At 39.0% G+C, this 18,815-nt stretch overlaps 1 protein-coding gene across 2 annotated transcripts in view; it reads right to left on the minus strand.

The window, feature by feature from the left end:
- Nucleotides 1-10,802: 10,802 nt before the first annotated feature.
- Nucleotides 10,803-18,815, minus strand: part of LOC105394929 (SET and MYND domain-containing protein 4) — a 34,210-nt gene continuing 26,197 nt past the window's right edge. For both annotated transcript variants that reach the window (XM_011566853.3, XM_038121939.2), the window contains 3 exons: nucleotides 12,589-12,668; nucleotides 12,307-12,383; nucleotides 10,803-11,395 (listed from right to left, as the gene is read on the minus strand). In XM_011566853.3, coding sequence (XP_011565155.3) covers nucleotides 11,200-11,395; nucleotides 12,307-12,383; nucleotides 12,589-12,668 — 353 coding nt within the window. In that variant the 3' untranslated portion in view covers nucleotides 10,803-11,199. The remainder of the gene's footprint in view (nucleotides 11,396-12,306; nucleotides 12,384-12,588; nucleotides 12,669-18,815) is intronic.

The following is an 18,815-nucleotide window of genomic DNA, read 5'->3' on the forward strand; positions in this document are numbered from 1 at the left end:
TATAGGTTTATTTATTTATAGTTAAATGTATTATTCCTAATCCAGACTCACGCCGAGAAGTCTCGGCGAGAGGATCGTCGAGATTTCTCGCGTTCTCGGTAAACCATCCACACTTACGGTGTGGTCTCAGTTGTGTTCTCGTCGCTATCCGGCATGGACGTCAACTTTGGTGCAGCTGCTTTTGCCTGCTATATTATTGTGTGCATTAGCGTAAGAACTATTGAGAGTGTGATAACATTCTCTTTCTCGCCCGAGAAATCCCTTTGTCTCGGGCTAAAAGGCCGACACCGATCGGAGAACAACCGAGCTCTAGAACAAGAAGACGAGAAACCCATCACACTATCGCGTCTCGGGTCTTCTCGGCGTGAGTCTGATTTTTTTTTTTATTAGCAATATTTGTGTCCCACTGCTGGGCAAAGGCCTCCGCATGTATTAGGCATTAGATATCAATATACATTTATAGAAGTATTATGTATTGTATGTTGTAGCGGACACCTCGCCACACAATCAACAGATTACGCTCAGAACGCAACACACAGACAATGTATGAAATTGAAGCAAATCTCTAAATCTTACATCGCGGTGACGAAGCTACCCTGCAATAAATACAAAGCCCCAACGCTAACCGTTGGGCAGCTCCCGGCAGACCACACCACTCGGCCTGGTCGGAGGATACTCCCTTTGCATAGGGATTATTGGGGATGCACTACCTCCCAATCCAGCGTCTCCATCCATAATGTATTTGTTTTTAATATAAAAAAATGACATATTCATACATTTCCGTACTTCCCGTGGGTTGAATGGTAAAAGACGCTTTTAGCATTAAGTTCACTCTATGTACAATCGATTCTTCGTCCTCATCAGCATGTACCCAACACGTTGAGATGAGGGTCGAAGCATCGAATGTTTATTCGATCAGCCTGGATTTTCGGGAACACTAGCTCGGGGACTAATAGGAACAATCGCATTCATATGCCAGACAGGGGCTGTAACCAAAAACCTTATCAAAGTCCAAGAGTACATAAAAGTACCCCATCAAAGTACAAAAACAAAACTCAAACTTTTTGTATGGAGTGCAGCGATTATATTGGCGCCTCTACACGTCTGCGGATTCGTCCGCAGATGCATCCGGAGATGTCATCCGCGGACGTGTAGAGGGGGTGATTTGGGCATCTGTGGTAGGTATTTGACGTCCGCAGACGCATCTGCCACCAATCCGCGTGTTGTCGGTTTTTGTGACGTTTGTGATGTGACATGACGTTCGTAAGTCGAGCAGGAGCAATGAAGCCTTTCATTGAAAAATAATTAGCGCAGTGCGAGATGTAGAAAAAGTTAAACGAAGACAAAAACAGGGTGAAGTTTTCAACCGGTTTTTGTCTTTTTTTAACTTGTGAGAACAATCGCATTTATCGGCCAGACCGGGAGACCACAAACCTAATCAAAGTACCTACATAACATCATAATATATAATGCTGATTTAGGTGTAGGTTTATTTATTTATAGTTAAATGTATTATTCCTAATCCAGACTCACGCCGAGAAGTCTCGGCGAGAGGATCGTCGAGATTTCTCGCGTCTCGGGTCTTCTCGGCGTGAGTCTGAATTAGGCATTAGATATCAATATACATTTATAGAAGTATTAACTATTGTATGTTGTAGCGGACACCTCGCCACACAATCAACAGATTACGCTCAGAACGCAACACACAGACAATGTATGAAATTGAAGCAAATCTCTAAGAAATCCTACATCGCGGTGACGAAGTTTCTTAGCTACCCTGCAATAAATACAAAGCCCCAACGCTAACCGTTGGGCAGCTTCCGACAGACCACACCACTCGGCCTGGTCGGAGGATACTCCCTTTGCATAGGGATTATTGGGGATGCACTACCACCTCCCAATCCAGCGTCTCCATCCATAATGTATTTGTATTTCATATTAAAAAATGACATATATTCATACTTTTCCGTACTTCCCGTGGGTTGAATGGTAAAAGACGCTTTTAGCATTAAGTTCACTCTATGTACAATCGATTCTTCGTCCTCATCAACATGTACCCAACACGTTGAGATGAGGGTCGAAGGATCGAATGTTTATTCGATCAGCCTGGATTTTCGGGAACACTAGCTCGGGGACTAATAGGAACAATGGCATTCATATGCCAGACAGGGGCTGTAACCAAAAACCTTATCAAAGTCCTAAAGTACATAAAAGTACCCCATCAAAGTACAAAAACAAAACTCAAACTTTTTTTTATGGAGTGCAGCGATTATATTGGCGCCTCCACACGTCTGCGGATTCGTCCGCAGATGCATCCGGAGATGTCATCCGCGGACGTGTAGAGGGGGTGATTTGGGCATCTGTGGTAGGTATTTGACGTCCGCAGACGCATCTGCCACCAATCCGCGTGTTGTCGGTTTTTGTGACGTTTGTGATGTGACTTGACGTTCGTAAGTCGAGCAGGAGCAATGAAGCCTTTTATTGAAAAATAATTAGCGCAGTGCGAGATGCAGAAAAAGTTAAACGAAGACAAAAACAGGGTGAAGTTTTCAACCTGTTTTTGTCTTCTTTTAACTTGTGAGAACAATCGCATTTATCGGCCAGACCGGGAGACCACAAACCTAATCAAAGTACCTACATAACATCATAATATATAATGCTGATTTAGGTGTAGGTTTATTTATTTATAGTTAAATGTATTATTCCTAATCCAGACTCACGCCGAGAAGTCTCGGCGAGAGGATCGTCGAGATTTCTCGCGTCTCGGGTCTTCTCGGCGTGAGTCTCTATTAGGCATTAGATATCAATATACATTTATAGAAGTATTATGTATTGTATGTTGTAGCGGACACCTCGCCACACAATCAACAGATGACGCTCAGAACGCAACACACAGACAATGTATGAAATTGAAGCAATCTCTAAGAAATCTTACATCGCGGTGACGAAGTTTCTTAGCTACCCTGCAATAAATACAAAGCCCCAACGCTAACCGTTGGGCAGCTCCCGGCAGACCACACCACTCGGCCTGGTCGGAGGATACTCCCTTTGCATAGGTATTATTGGGGATGCACTACCACCTCCCAATCCAGCGTCTCCATCCATAATGTATTTGTATTTAATATAAAAAAATGACATATTTATACTTTTCCGTACTTCCCGTGGGTTAAATGGTAGACACTTTTAGCATTAAGTTCACTCTATGTACAATCGATTCTTCGTCCTCATCAGCATGTACCCAACACGTTGAGATGAGGGTTGAAGGATCGAATGTTTATTCGATCAGCCTGGATTTTCGGGAACATTAGCTCGGGGACTAATAGGAACAATCGCATTCATATGCCAGACAGGGGCTGTAACCAAAAACCTTATCAAAGTCCTAAAGTACATAAAAGTACCCCATCAAAGTACAAAAACAAAACTCAAACTTTTTTTTATGGAGTGCAGCGATTATAATGGCGCCTCTACACGTCTGCGGATTCGTCCGCAGATGCATCCGGAGATGTCATCCGCGGACGTGTAGAGGGGGTGATTTGGGCATCTGTGGTAGGTATTTGACGTCCGCAGACGCATCTGCCACCAATCCGCGTGTTGTCGGTTTTTGTGACGTTTGTGATGTGACTTGACGTTCGTAAGTCGAGCAGGAGCAATGAAGCCTTTCATTGAAAAATAATTAGCGCAGTGCGAGATGCAGAAAAAGTTAAACGAAGACAAAAACAGGGTGAAGTTTTCAACCTGTTTTTGTCTTCTTTTAACTTGTGAGAACAATCGCATTTATCGGCCAGACCGGGAGACCACAAACCTAATCAAAGTACCTACATAACATCATAATATATAATGCTGATTTAGGTGTAGGTTTATTTATTTATAGTTAAATGTATTATTCCTAATCCAGACTCACGCCGAGAAGTCTCGGCGAGAGGATCGTCGAGATTTCTCGCGTCTCGGGTCTTCTCGGCGTGAGTCTGAATTAGGCATTAGATATCAATATACATCTATAGAAGTATTAACTATGTATTGTATGTTGTAGCGGACACCTCGCCACACAATCAACAGATTACGCTCAGAACGCAACACACAGACAATGTATGAAATTGAAGCAAATCTCTAAGAAATCCTACATCGCGGTGACGAAGTTTCTTAGCTACCCTGCAATAAATACAAAGCCCCAACGCTAACCGTTGGGCAGCTTCCGACAGACCACACCACTCGGCCTGGTCGGAGGATACTCCCTTTGCATAGGGATTATTGGGGATGCACTACCACCTCCCAATCCAGCGTCTCCATCCATAATGTATTTGTATTTCATATTAAAAAATGACATATATTCATACTTTTCCGTACTTCCCGTGGATTGAATGGTAAAAGACGCTTTTAGCATTAAGTTCACACTATGTACAATCGATTCTACGTCCTCATCAGCATGTACCCAACACGTTGAGATGAGGGTCGAAGGATCGAATGTTTATTCGATCAGCCTGGATTTTCGGGAACACTAGCTCGGGGACTAATAGGAACAATGGCATTCATATGCCAGACAGGGGCTGTAACCAAAAACCTTATCAAAGTCCTAAAGTACATAAAAGTACCCCATCAAAGTACAAAAACAAAACTCAAACTTTTTTGTATTGAGTGCAGCGATTATAATGGCGCCTCTACACGTCTGCGGATTCGTCCGCAGATGCATCCGGAGATGTCATCCGCGGACGTGTAGAGGGGGTGACTTGGGCATCTGTGGTAGGTATTTGACGTCCGCAGACGCATCTGCCACCAATCCGCGTGTTGTCGGTTTTTGTGACGTTTGTGATGTGACTTGACGTTCGTAAGTCGAGCAGGAGCAATGAAGCCTTTCATTGGCAAAAATTAGCTCAGTGCGAGATGCAGAAAAAGTTAAACGAAGACAAAAACAGGGTGAAGTTTTCAACCTGTTTTGTCTTCTTTTAACTTGTGAGAACAATCGCATAACCAACACATTGAGATGAGGGTCGAACGATCGATTGTTTATTCGATCAGCCTGGATTTTCGGGAACATTAGCTCGGGGACTAATAGGAACAATCGCATTCATATGCCAGACAGGGACTGTAACCAAAAACCCAATCAAAGTCCAAGAGTACATAAAAGTACCCCATCAAAGTACATACTTAAACAAAACGCAAACTTTTTTGCTCTATTTACGAATGTCAACGGTCAATCGTTGACGTTCGTAAGTCGAGCAGGTGCCATGAAGTCAGCAGAAAAATTAAAACGAAGACAAAAACGGGCGATAAATCTCAAAGACGATAATTTACTACAAGTGCATAGACCTACTAAAAGTGTCATATACTATTAAGGGTGAGACCCCATTGGTGCGTTGCGTCGCGTCGTCCCAAAGGAACGTAGGTAGGGTAACGTAACGTACCTTGGGACGCTTGTACCTCGGGACATTGATTGTATTTTAAAAACCGGCTAAATAAACACATTAAAATTCTACCCTAGGCATAGTATTTTACTCGCTTGGCAAAACTAGTGAGTCTCGTGACAGTTTACTACATATTGACAGTTCGTCTAGTGCAGCGCAACGCAACAATGGGGACTCGTACTATACGAGCTGTAGAAATACTCATATTAGAGATGAAATATGGATAAGGTATTGGAAGGGTATAGTGGGTATTTATTTATTAGATAGCAATTAACATATTGGGCCACACATTCGAAAATTAAAATTCATATTTTAGGTTTGTTATTTATATCAAATACTTATACTTAACTAGGCTTGAATATACAGAGTGGTCCTGAAAGTCATGGTCCAAAAAGAACAAGGTGATAAAATGCATAATTACCAGCAATTATACCTCCAGCAGTCAAAATCTATAAATTTGTCGTGTTTTAAACAAACATCCTTAATAATGAAAATTATAGCTGCTATCGTGTGAATAACATATTTTTGTAACGCTACCACTGTGGTTAAAAAGATATGTAGGACTACAGGGCCACCCTCAACTTACAATACATACATCTACAATTCGATAAACAAATAAGTATATTATGATAATATTATTATGTACAATTTGTAACCTAGGTTATGTATGATACTTAAAACCTAACTTAAATACATATAACTACTTAAATCATAAATTATCTATCTCACTGTTTCCTCACTTCAGTTTTAAATATTTTAGGTACTTATAGCCTATTTAAATTCCGATGCACACAATAATAAATTCAGGAGAATAATAACCGAGACTGTGCTAGCTCTAATGCAAAACCAACAAAAAACGAACGATGATCCTTCGTTTTCTGATCGCACAGTCTTATATATGTAGAAGGGCCGCAGCGTAAAAGTCAAACATAATTATTATGTCTTTTATACGACATAGTGTGCGATCGTTCAAATCTTACATGGTTGACCATCTGAAAGCAGTTGAATAAGCTATCGAAACAAAATCTCTTAGGGCGGATTCGACCAACGTCGAGTAACTTTTTACTCACGAGTAAACTACCAATTACTCGGGAGATTTTGCATTCTACCAAACCTGGAAACAAGATAAGTAGCTTATCCCAAGAATAAAAAGTTATACCGCCAAGATTGGCCGTGTAACGAGCTTATCCGAGAGTAATTTTGTAATGGTGGCGGCACATCAGCTGATTAGAAAACCGTCATAATGACAAATAAACACATCTGTCAAAACATAAACAAAAGCACGTTAAAAGGCAAATTCTCAGAACAACAGCGATTAAAATATAAAAACATAAACAATTCCATACTATTATAATCCATTCAAACTAATCTCTAATCTTTAATCTCACGGAATTCTGACAGTTATCAATTTTTGACATGTCAGAGATCACAAACCTTTTTTGGCTGGGTACTTTTTTCAATACGAGTCTGAACATCAGTTGTATCCGGACAATTTTCTATATTATATTTTTAAATATTTAGAATGATCTGGGGGCACTGCCGTGCCCCCAGCACGGCAGTGCCCCCACCAAGTCGAGCAAAAAAGCGGCACGGCCGTACCATCCTTTTCTCGAAACAATTCAGGCCATTTTCGACCCCCTGTAACTTCGTTGTGGATAAAACTAGAAGACTGAATTTTCACTAACCATGCAGGCATTGTAAAGACACGGTATATTTCAAATTTCATTCAATTTGAACCAGTAGTTTAAAAAATTTAACGGGTCAAAGTCATATAAAATATATTGACTTGGTCATCGCACTAAATAATTAAATTAACACGTGTTTCCATGCGATGGCCGAGTCAATATATTTATATAAAACATTAAATATTTTTAAGATTGAGATGCGTGCGTGGATAAGATTTGGTATTACATGGATCTCACAACTTTTTACCATAGAACAACTGAGTTACGAGACTTGGTTTTTTTTGACAAGTATTGTTTTTGATGGGATGGTCTTTACATTAGGCGCAAAAGAACCACGAGGACGCTTCTTTCTGGGAGAGAGAAAGTCTGACTCTTGTGCTCTTTCAGATGGGGCCGCTTCCTGACAAGGGCCAGGTTGTGGCTCCATAACGTTTATAAAAATCAACAAACTATCACAACGCGAAAGGTCAACGATAAGAAACCGGCCAAGTGCCAGTTGGACTCGCGCACTGAGGGTTCCGTACAAGTCTACTTACCTGAGATATTTTTCCTTTTAATTTCATCATTATGTACATCTATATGAAATATTAGCTTGATATCTTTAACCGTTTCTGAGAAAAAGGGTGGTGCCAGACAGACGGACACCAATAAGGGTTATTTGTTTCCTTTTCAGGTACGGAACTCTAAAAAAAGAATAGTAACAATCGGATCAATCGTTTCCGAGATATTCGTGGACAAACATACATACCAACAAACATATAAACATACTTATACAATAAAAAAAATCATATTTGTTTATTAAATTTCATATTGGCTTAATGGATTGTCATATGTTAATATGGTGCAGTTCCAATAATCTTACATAGGTACCTATATACCGAACATATTATGTACTTACCGAATTGAGAATCTTTTATTTGAAATCGTTTAAAAAGGTTTGTTATCCCTGAATTTAGTAGCAAGTGATGCCATGCTAAAGAATAAAATAAAGTAATTAAAATTAATTCGATACAATGGTCGTGAGTTGTGATTTTACTTAATATTATAAATGCGAAAGTTTGTGAGTATGTGTGTATGTATGTATGTGAGTACCTTTGTTACTTCTTCACGTCAAAACAACTGAACCGATTTGAATGAAATTTGGAATGGAGTTAGCTGACACCCTGGATTAACACATAATAGCTTATGTAAAGTAGCCTTTTTATCGCAGAATTCCCACGGGAAAACTAATTAAGATGAAGCGAAGCTCGTGGCAACAGCTAGTATTGAAATATGAGTAGTTTGTAAAAATTGACGTTCATCAGAAAATTTTATATTGTTACAATGAATAAAAATATTTGACTTTGACTTTGACTATGAAAACATTAAAAAAAATATTGCCCTTAAATGGATCCAAATTTTACCTTTTTTCGGTGAAGAGCTTTTTTTGTGGTATCACTAATGAAATGTCAGAATTCCGCGGAATTAAAAATTAGAGTATAAGTTGGCATGTCATTTCTATGAGCCGTTTTCCTTGACAGCTGTCAGTTGAGCTTTTGGGTAAGCCGATAGATGGCGTGAAAACGCAGTGTAAAACTGTCAAAAATTACATAGAGAGCAAAGAGTACTAAACTCAGAATAAGAACTCACTAGTTGTGATTAAATGTCGGGTGGTAGCGCGAGCCATCCTTCCGAGGCTCAGACTGCATGTGGCTTGGGATAGTGCTAAGTATTCTGTGAATAGTTCTACCCGCGCCGTCACTTAACCTCTAGAATGCCGTGTGCCAGATCTGTCCCAACCCCCCTTGTCTGCCTAGTGACAGATCTGTCCCAAGAGCAATTCATCGCGATTTTTGTGATTTTAGTTATTAATTACCATGAAATAGAGTATGAAATCACCTGTAATTTATTCTATATGAATGAAACAACCATCGACAACATTTATTGAGTCAAAAACTTCACTTGTTTACTAGTAGCGCGAAATTCAAATTTCGGTACCTTGAACAGTCCTTGTACTCGTGACTGTTGGTAATAAAATAGTGATTTCGTATGGAAAAAACGTCAAAAGGTAGGTAAATACTATGTTTTCTTGTTATTTATTCAATTTTAAAGGTATAGTGATAAATCAATAGTATAAAAAAATACAAAAAATCGAGTTTTTATCGATCTAAAATTGTACCGGATTATAGCCTGAAGGGTGCGTAACTTTGTAAACTGATTTCTAGACTGTTATGTAAAAACATCAATCAATAATTTATTTCATTTATACAGATAATTTTATTGATAATACGTATTTATATCGGTTTATTCAATAAATAGCCAAAATATTAGAGAAAATCAATATTTATCAAGGTGCATCCAAAATTCACACACACACATACGCAAACAAAATGGCTGCCGCTCGTGTATGTACACGAAGTGCGTTGGATTGTTATACAGCGTGTTTTATTTTTTAGGATCATCGCTCTAGTGAACGTGAAGTTTAGGCTCTTTAGAATGATATCGATGTGTAGATGAGTCTGAGAGGGTGATCACCTGTCCTATTTATATAAATAAATATATGTATTTATATATGTATATATTTATAGTATCATATTTGTTGAAAGTAGGTTAACAAATAAGTAAATATGATTCAGTAAGTAACTTACGTTTAATTTTTTATAATTTAGAATGCTAAAATACGAAACATTATAAAAATTTTATCATTCATGTTTTATTTCATCAAAAGTGAACACCCTTGATTTGGGACAGATCTGGCACACGGCGCACTGGAGCAAGCTCTGGTCACGCACACATGCACATGTACAGAAAATGGAGTCTTTTGAAATAAAGCAAATTATAGTCAGTTTTCAAAATATAAATTATGAATCTATTTCCTCTAGAATTTATACTTTATGGATATCAGTTGATAGCTATATAATCTCTTCAAGTAATAAGTATAAAAAAACCTGGATTGAAACTAAAACTATATTGAAATAGAGGTATTTTTCTGTGATGGGTGCAGTTTCAAGTAAAAATCTGTAATCAATGACCTATAGAAATCAAATAAAACTATTATAACTAATAAAATTCATTGTAACACGTTCATTAGCTATCTGACAATAAATTACAATTGATACATTATTGAGTACCAAACAATAATACCCAAATATTCATATAAATGTGATTCCCGCGCGGGCGCGCTCTACTGTCAAAAAGCGCCGGCAGACGGCGGTTACATGTGTGCGCGGCTGTTCGGCATAGGAAAGGTTAATACAGGAGAAACACAAGGAAACTGAGAAAACTTGAAAAGAACGGCTGTACGCACAATCGCACTGAACGCTGAAGCAACAGTGACATCAACATCATAGAGAAAATAATACTACAATTCTACCTACCTACGTCACTTTCACATTTCGTTAGCCTCACAGAATAACATATTGTGATCTGAGTGTGTTCTGAGGGTTTGAAAGTTGGTACAACCCCAGACAACGCCATCTATTTCTCCAAAAAGGAACTTTTTTTTTTTAACAAACGCCTCATTGCATGCTTTGAAAACGCAGCTATTTTTATTTTAGTTGCAGTACAGTTTCGTTCCTCGTTCATTCAATTAATCATGGTATAACTTGGTAGACCCTTCCACCTGCACACGGGAAGACTTACTCCAGGCCAACCAGAATGCTATCAAAGTTGCTTCTTTTTGGTCTGGACAAATATAAAAAATCGCATTTCACTGACACGAAAGAAGAAGAAGACTTGGTAGAATGCAAATGTACTTATCCTAGATATTTACTCGCGTATAAATTTTATTCCGGTATAGTTATTCTCGTGTAACGTGATGTTTGGACGAATTCACCCTTACAGTGCCAGATATACAGACAGTCTTACCTTCAGTTATCTGAACGCATGAAAATCCGTGTCGTGTGTGTATAAATTGTCCTGAAGGTAAGCTCGCTGTGTGTACGAATCCGATCAGGCAAAACGGTATCAGTTCAGCCTGATCCGATCGTCCTTTCCATGTATGGTAGCGTTAAACGAATGCTCATAATTATATACCTAGGTATACATACAATCTTTTACATATTTTTTCTCTATAATAGATTTTCTTAGATATTTTTTCCACTGTTGGGCAAAGACTATCTGTAGGATTCATGCAGCTATATTTTAAGGTTATAATGAAGGTTGTGATGCACCGAATGGGCTGCATCGGGCGTGCGACTGCCAGCCAGCTGCGCCGCCACCGCCGCCTCCTGCCGCTTCAGGCGCCGCACCAGAGGCTCCCAACCTCCGTAGTTCAACTCCATTAGTTGGTACGCTTTCTTTATGATCTTGTGCGTTTCCAGGCACCAGTCCCTGGAAAGGAAAAGTTTCATTAGATTAATTTCGATTTATACCTAACTATTTGCATATACAGTTTCGTTGTATTGGTCTAATATGTAGGTTAGAACATGCCATGCTTTGCCCTGAGGCGTACCAAATAGATATGAGGTGTGCATCTTGTTCTTAGTGTGTCGGTAACTAATATCGGAACTGCACTAGCGTTTGTAACCGTGATAAGACTTCTATTAAGTAAAGAACTTTATTATTATGTTAATGTTTTTCCATCTCGGGACCATAGGGTCCCGGACATTTGGAAGGCGTGCATGGGGTCGAAGCCAACATGTAGAGGCCCTTTTAACAACATTAATCTATATGAAATGTGACACTAACCAACGACTTTCCCTGTGAAAACTATAGAAGTAACCCTAGGAAAACCCCCGGTTAGTGCAGGACTATTGTAGGATATGGGGAAACTAATACAGGGTTATGGAGTGGGGTGCTAAATGGACTGGGTAACTGGGACTATGGAAGGCCTATGGGCCCCTGCCTGACCTATATGTTTCACACACGGATAAAAAGGCAGGGGGTGACTCGCACACACATTAAATGGGCCCCCCAAAACAGTCGCAAGCACATAACAGTGACGTAGCAACAAGGGGGCAACATGGCATGAGGTGCTAAGGATGGAGGGGTATTCCACGGCTCTCAGGACAATTGCGTTATTGGTCAAGATCCCTATAATCACCTTACTGGGTTATACATCCTTCCTCGAGCATAGCTGCTCTAGTGGTACACCACTTAAGCCAGTGGCTCACTCTGGACAACCAATAAAGGCAAGCCAGAAATGGGGAACAGGGGTTCTCCCCGGCATCGGGTGGGTGGGGTCGCTAATGCCCAACAGCTCGCCATAAGCTGCCCTGCCGCCTTATTATTATTATTATTACCTGTAGTCAGAATGTTGCGGAGATCGAAACATTCGCTCTAACATCACATCAGCCAACTTCCGGAGTTCGTGGGCCACCTGATAATAATTAAATATTATTTAATAACACTAGGAGATAAATATATACTTATCATGCTAATTTAATTAATATCGTGTTGTGATTCAGTGGCTACGAAAGGCGACGTCAGTTTTTGAAAGGAATACAATGGGAATGAAGATGCACGCCAAGTATTTAAAATTACATGTTTTATTTAACTATTGATATTTTTTATGTCCAACCAACCTCAACACTAAATGATCCGTAGTGGTATTCCAAGCTTTGTATATTTTGTTTTATAAGCTCCACACTTTTGCCGAAGTCCCCTGAAAGTAAAGAAACGTATTTGTATATCGTCACCTTAAATCGTAAACCGCCTAACTCCACTTTTTGGCGAAAATGACTTTTTGGTATCAATAGAAGCGTTTTTTCAAGGCGCATCTAATCGTATTACTCGTAAATTTCTAAAAAAATTGTGCTCTGAGCAAATTAAATTTTCGTTTTCCTCCTAACTCAAAGACGTGATTTTTAAACAATAAAACCTCGTAACTCCTCCTACTCCCATACAACGAGCGATGTAGGTGGGAGTGAACGTACGTTTTTGCAATAAAACTATGTTTTTTACTTTGTTTTTATTACTACATAGTACTTATTGATCAATTTATACTTAAATTTTGCTGTTTTTTTTGCCATATTATGCTCTAAAATTAAAAGTTACGCGTATGTCACAAACAAAATATTTTGTATATTTTGGTTGGAGTCAGCACTATACTACGTACTAATGTAGGTTTTTTGCAAACAAAGCAGGACGGCTGCTGCAACCCGTTGCTGACGAATCCTTGGCTCCTCCAACCGATCCCATCAGTCATTCTCTTAGAGGCGATGGACTCCTTTGCGAGGGCCCCCAGATTTGGAAGTAGCCCGTGCACTGCATGGCGTGCAGAGCACCAGCTACTTTTTGATTCCGGGGAACTAACATCTTGAAATGCTCCTCGAATGACCGGCAACTATCTACGACTAGGCTGAGGTAGCACATGTGCCGTTCTATAGCAATATGATCATCACTAACCCGCACCCACAGATCTGGTGGCTCCCTGCTCATTAGGAGTTTGTAGGGTGTAAGGAGGGGCGCTGTTTTAGGCCTAGGCGGTGAATCATGCAACACAGCAACTTTCATCTTCGGGATGTCATCCTCGAAGGAAGCTCTCTCAGCCACCTTCTGTGTGTCATCAACAGAATGCATTGTGCTAACCGTTTGCGAGCTAGATTTACAGGACAGTGTTGTATGCCAAGTTCCATTGCAGAGGTGTCCAAGACCGACCCCTGAGAAACTCCGCAACTGACCTCATTCTGCGAAAATAAACCCTTTCTGATCGGGTACTTAATGTACCAGTTGAACCTCTGACTATTTGCTGGAGGTAGGAAGGCCATGAATGGTATTCCAGAGTGGCCCTAAAGGTTCTCCGAGGGATAGAGTTGAACGCGTACATCATGTCAAAACTAACACCCAGCGCAGCTATCCCCGGCCGCGGTTCACACCCTGCTCTAACAGTGAACGAACGCAGAAGTACTTCTACTTATACGTATTATATCCACTATCGATTGTGTATTTCGTAAGCCAAACTGACAATCCAAAAGGTCAAGACTGTTCAACCAGGGGTATCACTAGTTTAAAGAGCTTGTCAGCCTCTTACAGCAGGCAGATGAGTCGGTACACAGAAGAAGTATCTCCAGGACTGCTTTCTTTCTTCATGAGCTTTAACGTGGCCTCTTCCAGTCAGTGGAGAGCTCACTGGCACTCAGGCTGCGGTTTAACAGACAGATTAACTGTCTGTACAAACCAGCTCTGAGCGCCAGCACCCACACACGGTCTGGTATGCCATTGGGGCAAGGAACAGTCTTTTGCGCTCTGTTCCAACTCTCGATCCGTCACTCCTTGGTCGTCAGATGATGATGTTCCTAGTCCATGGGAAACAGCGTGCTTAATACCAGGGTTTCATCGGCGACGGCGGAACCATGGACTCAGTCTGCCTAGTACTGATTTATGTTTACTACTGCTATAAAGATGATTGCTGATCATACAATCATATTTTTATTAAGTACATCAATACTCTATATTTCAAGTAATAGGAAAAGATAGAGAGATTTTATCTATATTTGAATAGCCTAAGTCCATCAAAGAAAACAATATTTTGCTTAATCGAAGTCCGAAAAACTCGTATTTCCAGGAAAAACACGTATCTCCAATAAAAATATTCACATAGAGACTGGGAAAAGCTCGAAAGTCCATTTTATGTATAAATAAATAAAAATAGCAAATTTTACATAGTCACATTCAATCCGGAACCGATTTTTTAGTCTAGTAATAAAAACACATTAGGGGGTGTCCTAACTAGAAGTACATAATAATCAGTTTTTTTTGTCTCCTGAAAAATTTGCTCGCGTGGAGTTGGGCGGTTTACGATTTAAGGTGACGATATACTATACTATACCCAAATCATACCACACTTAATATGTTGATATGTTTATGTACCTATAATAAATACATGTAACCGATCATTGAAGTTAAGCAAGACATTGCATGGTCACTCATGGAATGTGTGACTGATTTGAAGTGGGACGTTTTCGGGACTAGCAAGCTTATGCTGACAAAGTTGTCGGGTACGTAAGTGGTCAACCCCACTGTCAGAAGGCCTAGCTTTACGACGAACCGAGGAAGCGTCGCGGTTCGTCGTACAGCTTGCAAACTTCGACTTCCTTGACCACTTACCCAACAACTTTCTCAGCACAAGGTTGCTTGTGTTGGGGTTCACTAACCCGCACCAGACCCGTGATTGACTTAGGCCAGACATATGTAAACCACTGGATAAGAAGCGCATATCAAAATGTATGAAAACCGCATCGACATGTTTTGCGGGGCAAGAGGAGGGTTCGCTTGACAGTAGTGCATGACAAAGTCGATATTTTTTTAATCGAAAAGTTATAACGGAAAGAATTAACGAATCACGATGGAATCCTAACTAATATTATAAATGCGAAAGTAACTGTGTCTGTCTGTCTGTCTGTTACTCTTTCACGCCAAAACTACTGAACGGATTTGAATGAAATTTGGTATACATACGGTCTAGACCCTGGGAAAGAACATAGGCTACTTTTTATCCCGGAATTCCCACGGGAAAACTTTTTAAGGCGAAGCGAAGCGCGCGGGAACAGCTAGTAAAATATAATTTTGAAAACTATTTTCCTCTTTAATATACTCTAACAATTATATCGATTCTAAAGGTACAAAATGTAGTTTTTCATACTCATAGATTAAAATTATAACAAAGAATAACACGCATATTACGCGTATCAAGTATAAGTAGTGATTCATCTCATATTTTACTTATGCTTGTGCAATAAAAATGTAATAATTACGCTTTATCGATATCACATCGATACTGTTCATCGATGTTTTCAAGCCATATGCGGCAGAAAAAAAGTATTAGTATAAATAAAATGTATTTTATTATTTAAAGTTTAAATACAGTTGCCGTCCATAGCCAATGGAAAAATCAGAAGGGGTGAATTGCCACATGCAAAAAATAAAGAAGAAATGATTCGCAACACGCAGTGTTGCCAGAAATTACTTAATAATATCTACACTAACTTTATGTTTAAAACATTTTGGTACTAGTAGGAAATGTTTTTTTTTCAAAGTCTATTGTGGGGGCCCCTTGTTTGTGGAGGCCCCGGGGCAGTTGCCCCGGATGCCCTCCCCTAAATCCGGCCCTGGGTAATTGTGTCAGTTATAAGACAGCTTACATTTAATTGTACATTTAATACGGCATCCACACGCTTGCTGTTTGCCACAAACACCGCAAACAGCAAACGAAGTCCCAAACACCGAACAAAATTACCCAACACAAACAGCCATCCACATGCTCGGCGAACGTTCATAACATTCCGAATCGGCAAACACGGCGGACGACAAGCTATTTATTACTTTCGGGTTGACATATTTTTATTATATAAATTAAAGCAAGAGAAAGAAAAAAGGAAAATAAGAAGAAAGTAAAGACGATGGTGGGATAATAAAAATACATAGAAATTTGTTTCCGCAACATATAAGGTTGCCTGTAAGAGATCGCTCTCAGCGATAAGGCCGCCTATTGTACATTAGTTCTAGTCTATAAGTATGTTTTTTGTTTGTCTGATTTATGTGGTGTTCAATAAAGCAATATGCTATTCTATTCTATTCTATCGTACAATGTACTGCTTTATTTGGGCTTTAATTTGATTTATATTTTTATTTTGATAAGCCTCCAAAAATTACAGAATCGTAGGTGCTGATCAATCAGACATTTTTACGCTTTGCGCGCCAACAAAAAAGTGTAACAAGTTGATACGTCAGCCTCCCGCAAGACTAGCGCGCATACTAACCGCTGCCAGACGTGTGGATACGTAGCAAACTGTTCGCCAAACATCCTTTGATCTGGCAAGAAAAACCGACACCGATGCCGAACACTGGCCAACACAAACACAAACAGGCAAACAACGACAAACACCCATCCACACGTCAAACAGTGTTTGCTGTTGGCTGTTTGCCATTGTTCGCCAAGCGTGTGGATGGGGCATGACACTGGAGAATGTAATGTCATTTTTACACATTTATTTAACATGCTACTTTTATTACCAAAGGACAACACAACATTGGTCTCTTGTGGTTCTGCCTTCAAACCTAATCTGTTTGGCAATGGAGATAAAACAAATGATGCTTGACTGCCTGAGTCAAGCAATGCCCTTACAAAGAACTCGCGTCCTTGGACATCAAACAATTTTACCCTTATAGTGGGTAAGACAACATTTTTTAAAGAATCATTACAAGATAATTTAACCGCTTCATCATTATTAGGCTTGGCGTCCATATGGAGAAGCATCTTGTGACCCTTTTTGCATTTTTGGCATTGAGAATTGAATTTACATTTTATTCCAAAATGTGATTTTAAACAAATGGTACATAACTTGTTTGAGGAAATGAAATTATTGACGGACATTTATAGGAGCTATCTTGAATGAAGGACAACCATCTATAGCATGGTTGGATCCATTACAAAATTTGCAAATATTATGAGTGACAACATTGCTCACTGATTTTTGCATAAACTTTTTGTGATAACTTTCATAAGTACCACTATCTTCTAGCACCATAGCACACTTTTCTAAGAATGACAAAAACTCTACCATCGTTGGCAGGCTGTCCGAATCCCGGTTTGTAAATTGATCTAACTTTTAAGTTAATATAGCAATCAGCATCATATCCCATTCATGGGTCGGCTATTTTAAATTTTTAAGAGCATATAATTGCTGCTCTACTTCTGAAATAAAGGACATTATAGAGGTTGCAGTGCCCTTCTGCATGGACGGCAACTCTAATATGATATTAATATGATTTAATATTAATCTTGTTTGATTGTCAAAGTGTTTCTTTAATAAAATTAAAGTTTCTTTGTATGACTCATTTACAATAGGAAGGTTAATGATTACCAACAATGCATCATAAGATAAATATTTTCTGAGATAAAAAAGTTTATGAACATCTCATAAAGTATTATTATGTATTACAGCTGTGAACATATCCATAAAGGAAGTATATTATGTATAATCTTTGCCAGAAAAGACAGGAAGATCAATATTGGGAAATTTGGATGTTGAAACATGACTATTGGAAGAAATCTCGATGGAATGAAGTTGTTTTAACCTCTCATTAATCTTTGAATTTATTGGAAAATCTTTTTCTTCCAAATGGCCCATACTTTCTCCGTCTTGATCAATAGTTAAAATATCTAACTGTACCTTTTCATAGTAATAATAATAATAATAATAATAAATATAATAAATATGTGGGGACATCTCACACACGGCCATCCGACCCCAAGCTAGGCAGAACCTGTGTTATGGGTGTCGGACAGCTGATATATCTACACAAATACATAGATAGATAGATACTAAATATAAATATCAACACCCAAGACCCGAGTACAAATATCTGTAATAGTCTTTAAGTGTACTGTTTAATTTATCCTTGCTGGCCTGTAACATCTCAATATTTGCATTGGAAAAACTAGGATTGTTTACAAAAGATTGCATTCGCGTAAATGTCCCTTTTAATTGCGTGCGGAATACTTTTATTAATGACTTTAGTTCCTTTTCCATCGTTTAATTTGTTTAAATTCACTTCACTTACTGTTTAATGCACAAAATTCAATTCAAATTCAAATATATTTATTTGTGAACACAGGTAGACATTATACATACATTCATAGAACATGATATAATATAATAGATGTTTTAGACAATTCTTGTGAACGCTATGTTCTGTCCAACTAGAGTGGGACATACAAATAAGTACATAATTAATTAGCACATGCACATGCATTCAATTGTAAGTGAGAATAAAATAAAAATATAACAGGCAACAAGATTTAAAGAAA

Source organism: Plutella xylostella, chromosome Z, assembly GCF_932276165.1.
Source record: "Plutella xylostella chromosome Z, ilPluXylo3.1, whole genome shotgun sequence".
Classification (NCBI taxonomy): Eukaryota; Metazoa; Arthropoda; class Insecta; order Lepidoptera; family Plutellidae; genus Plutella; species Plutella xylostella.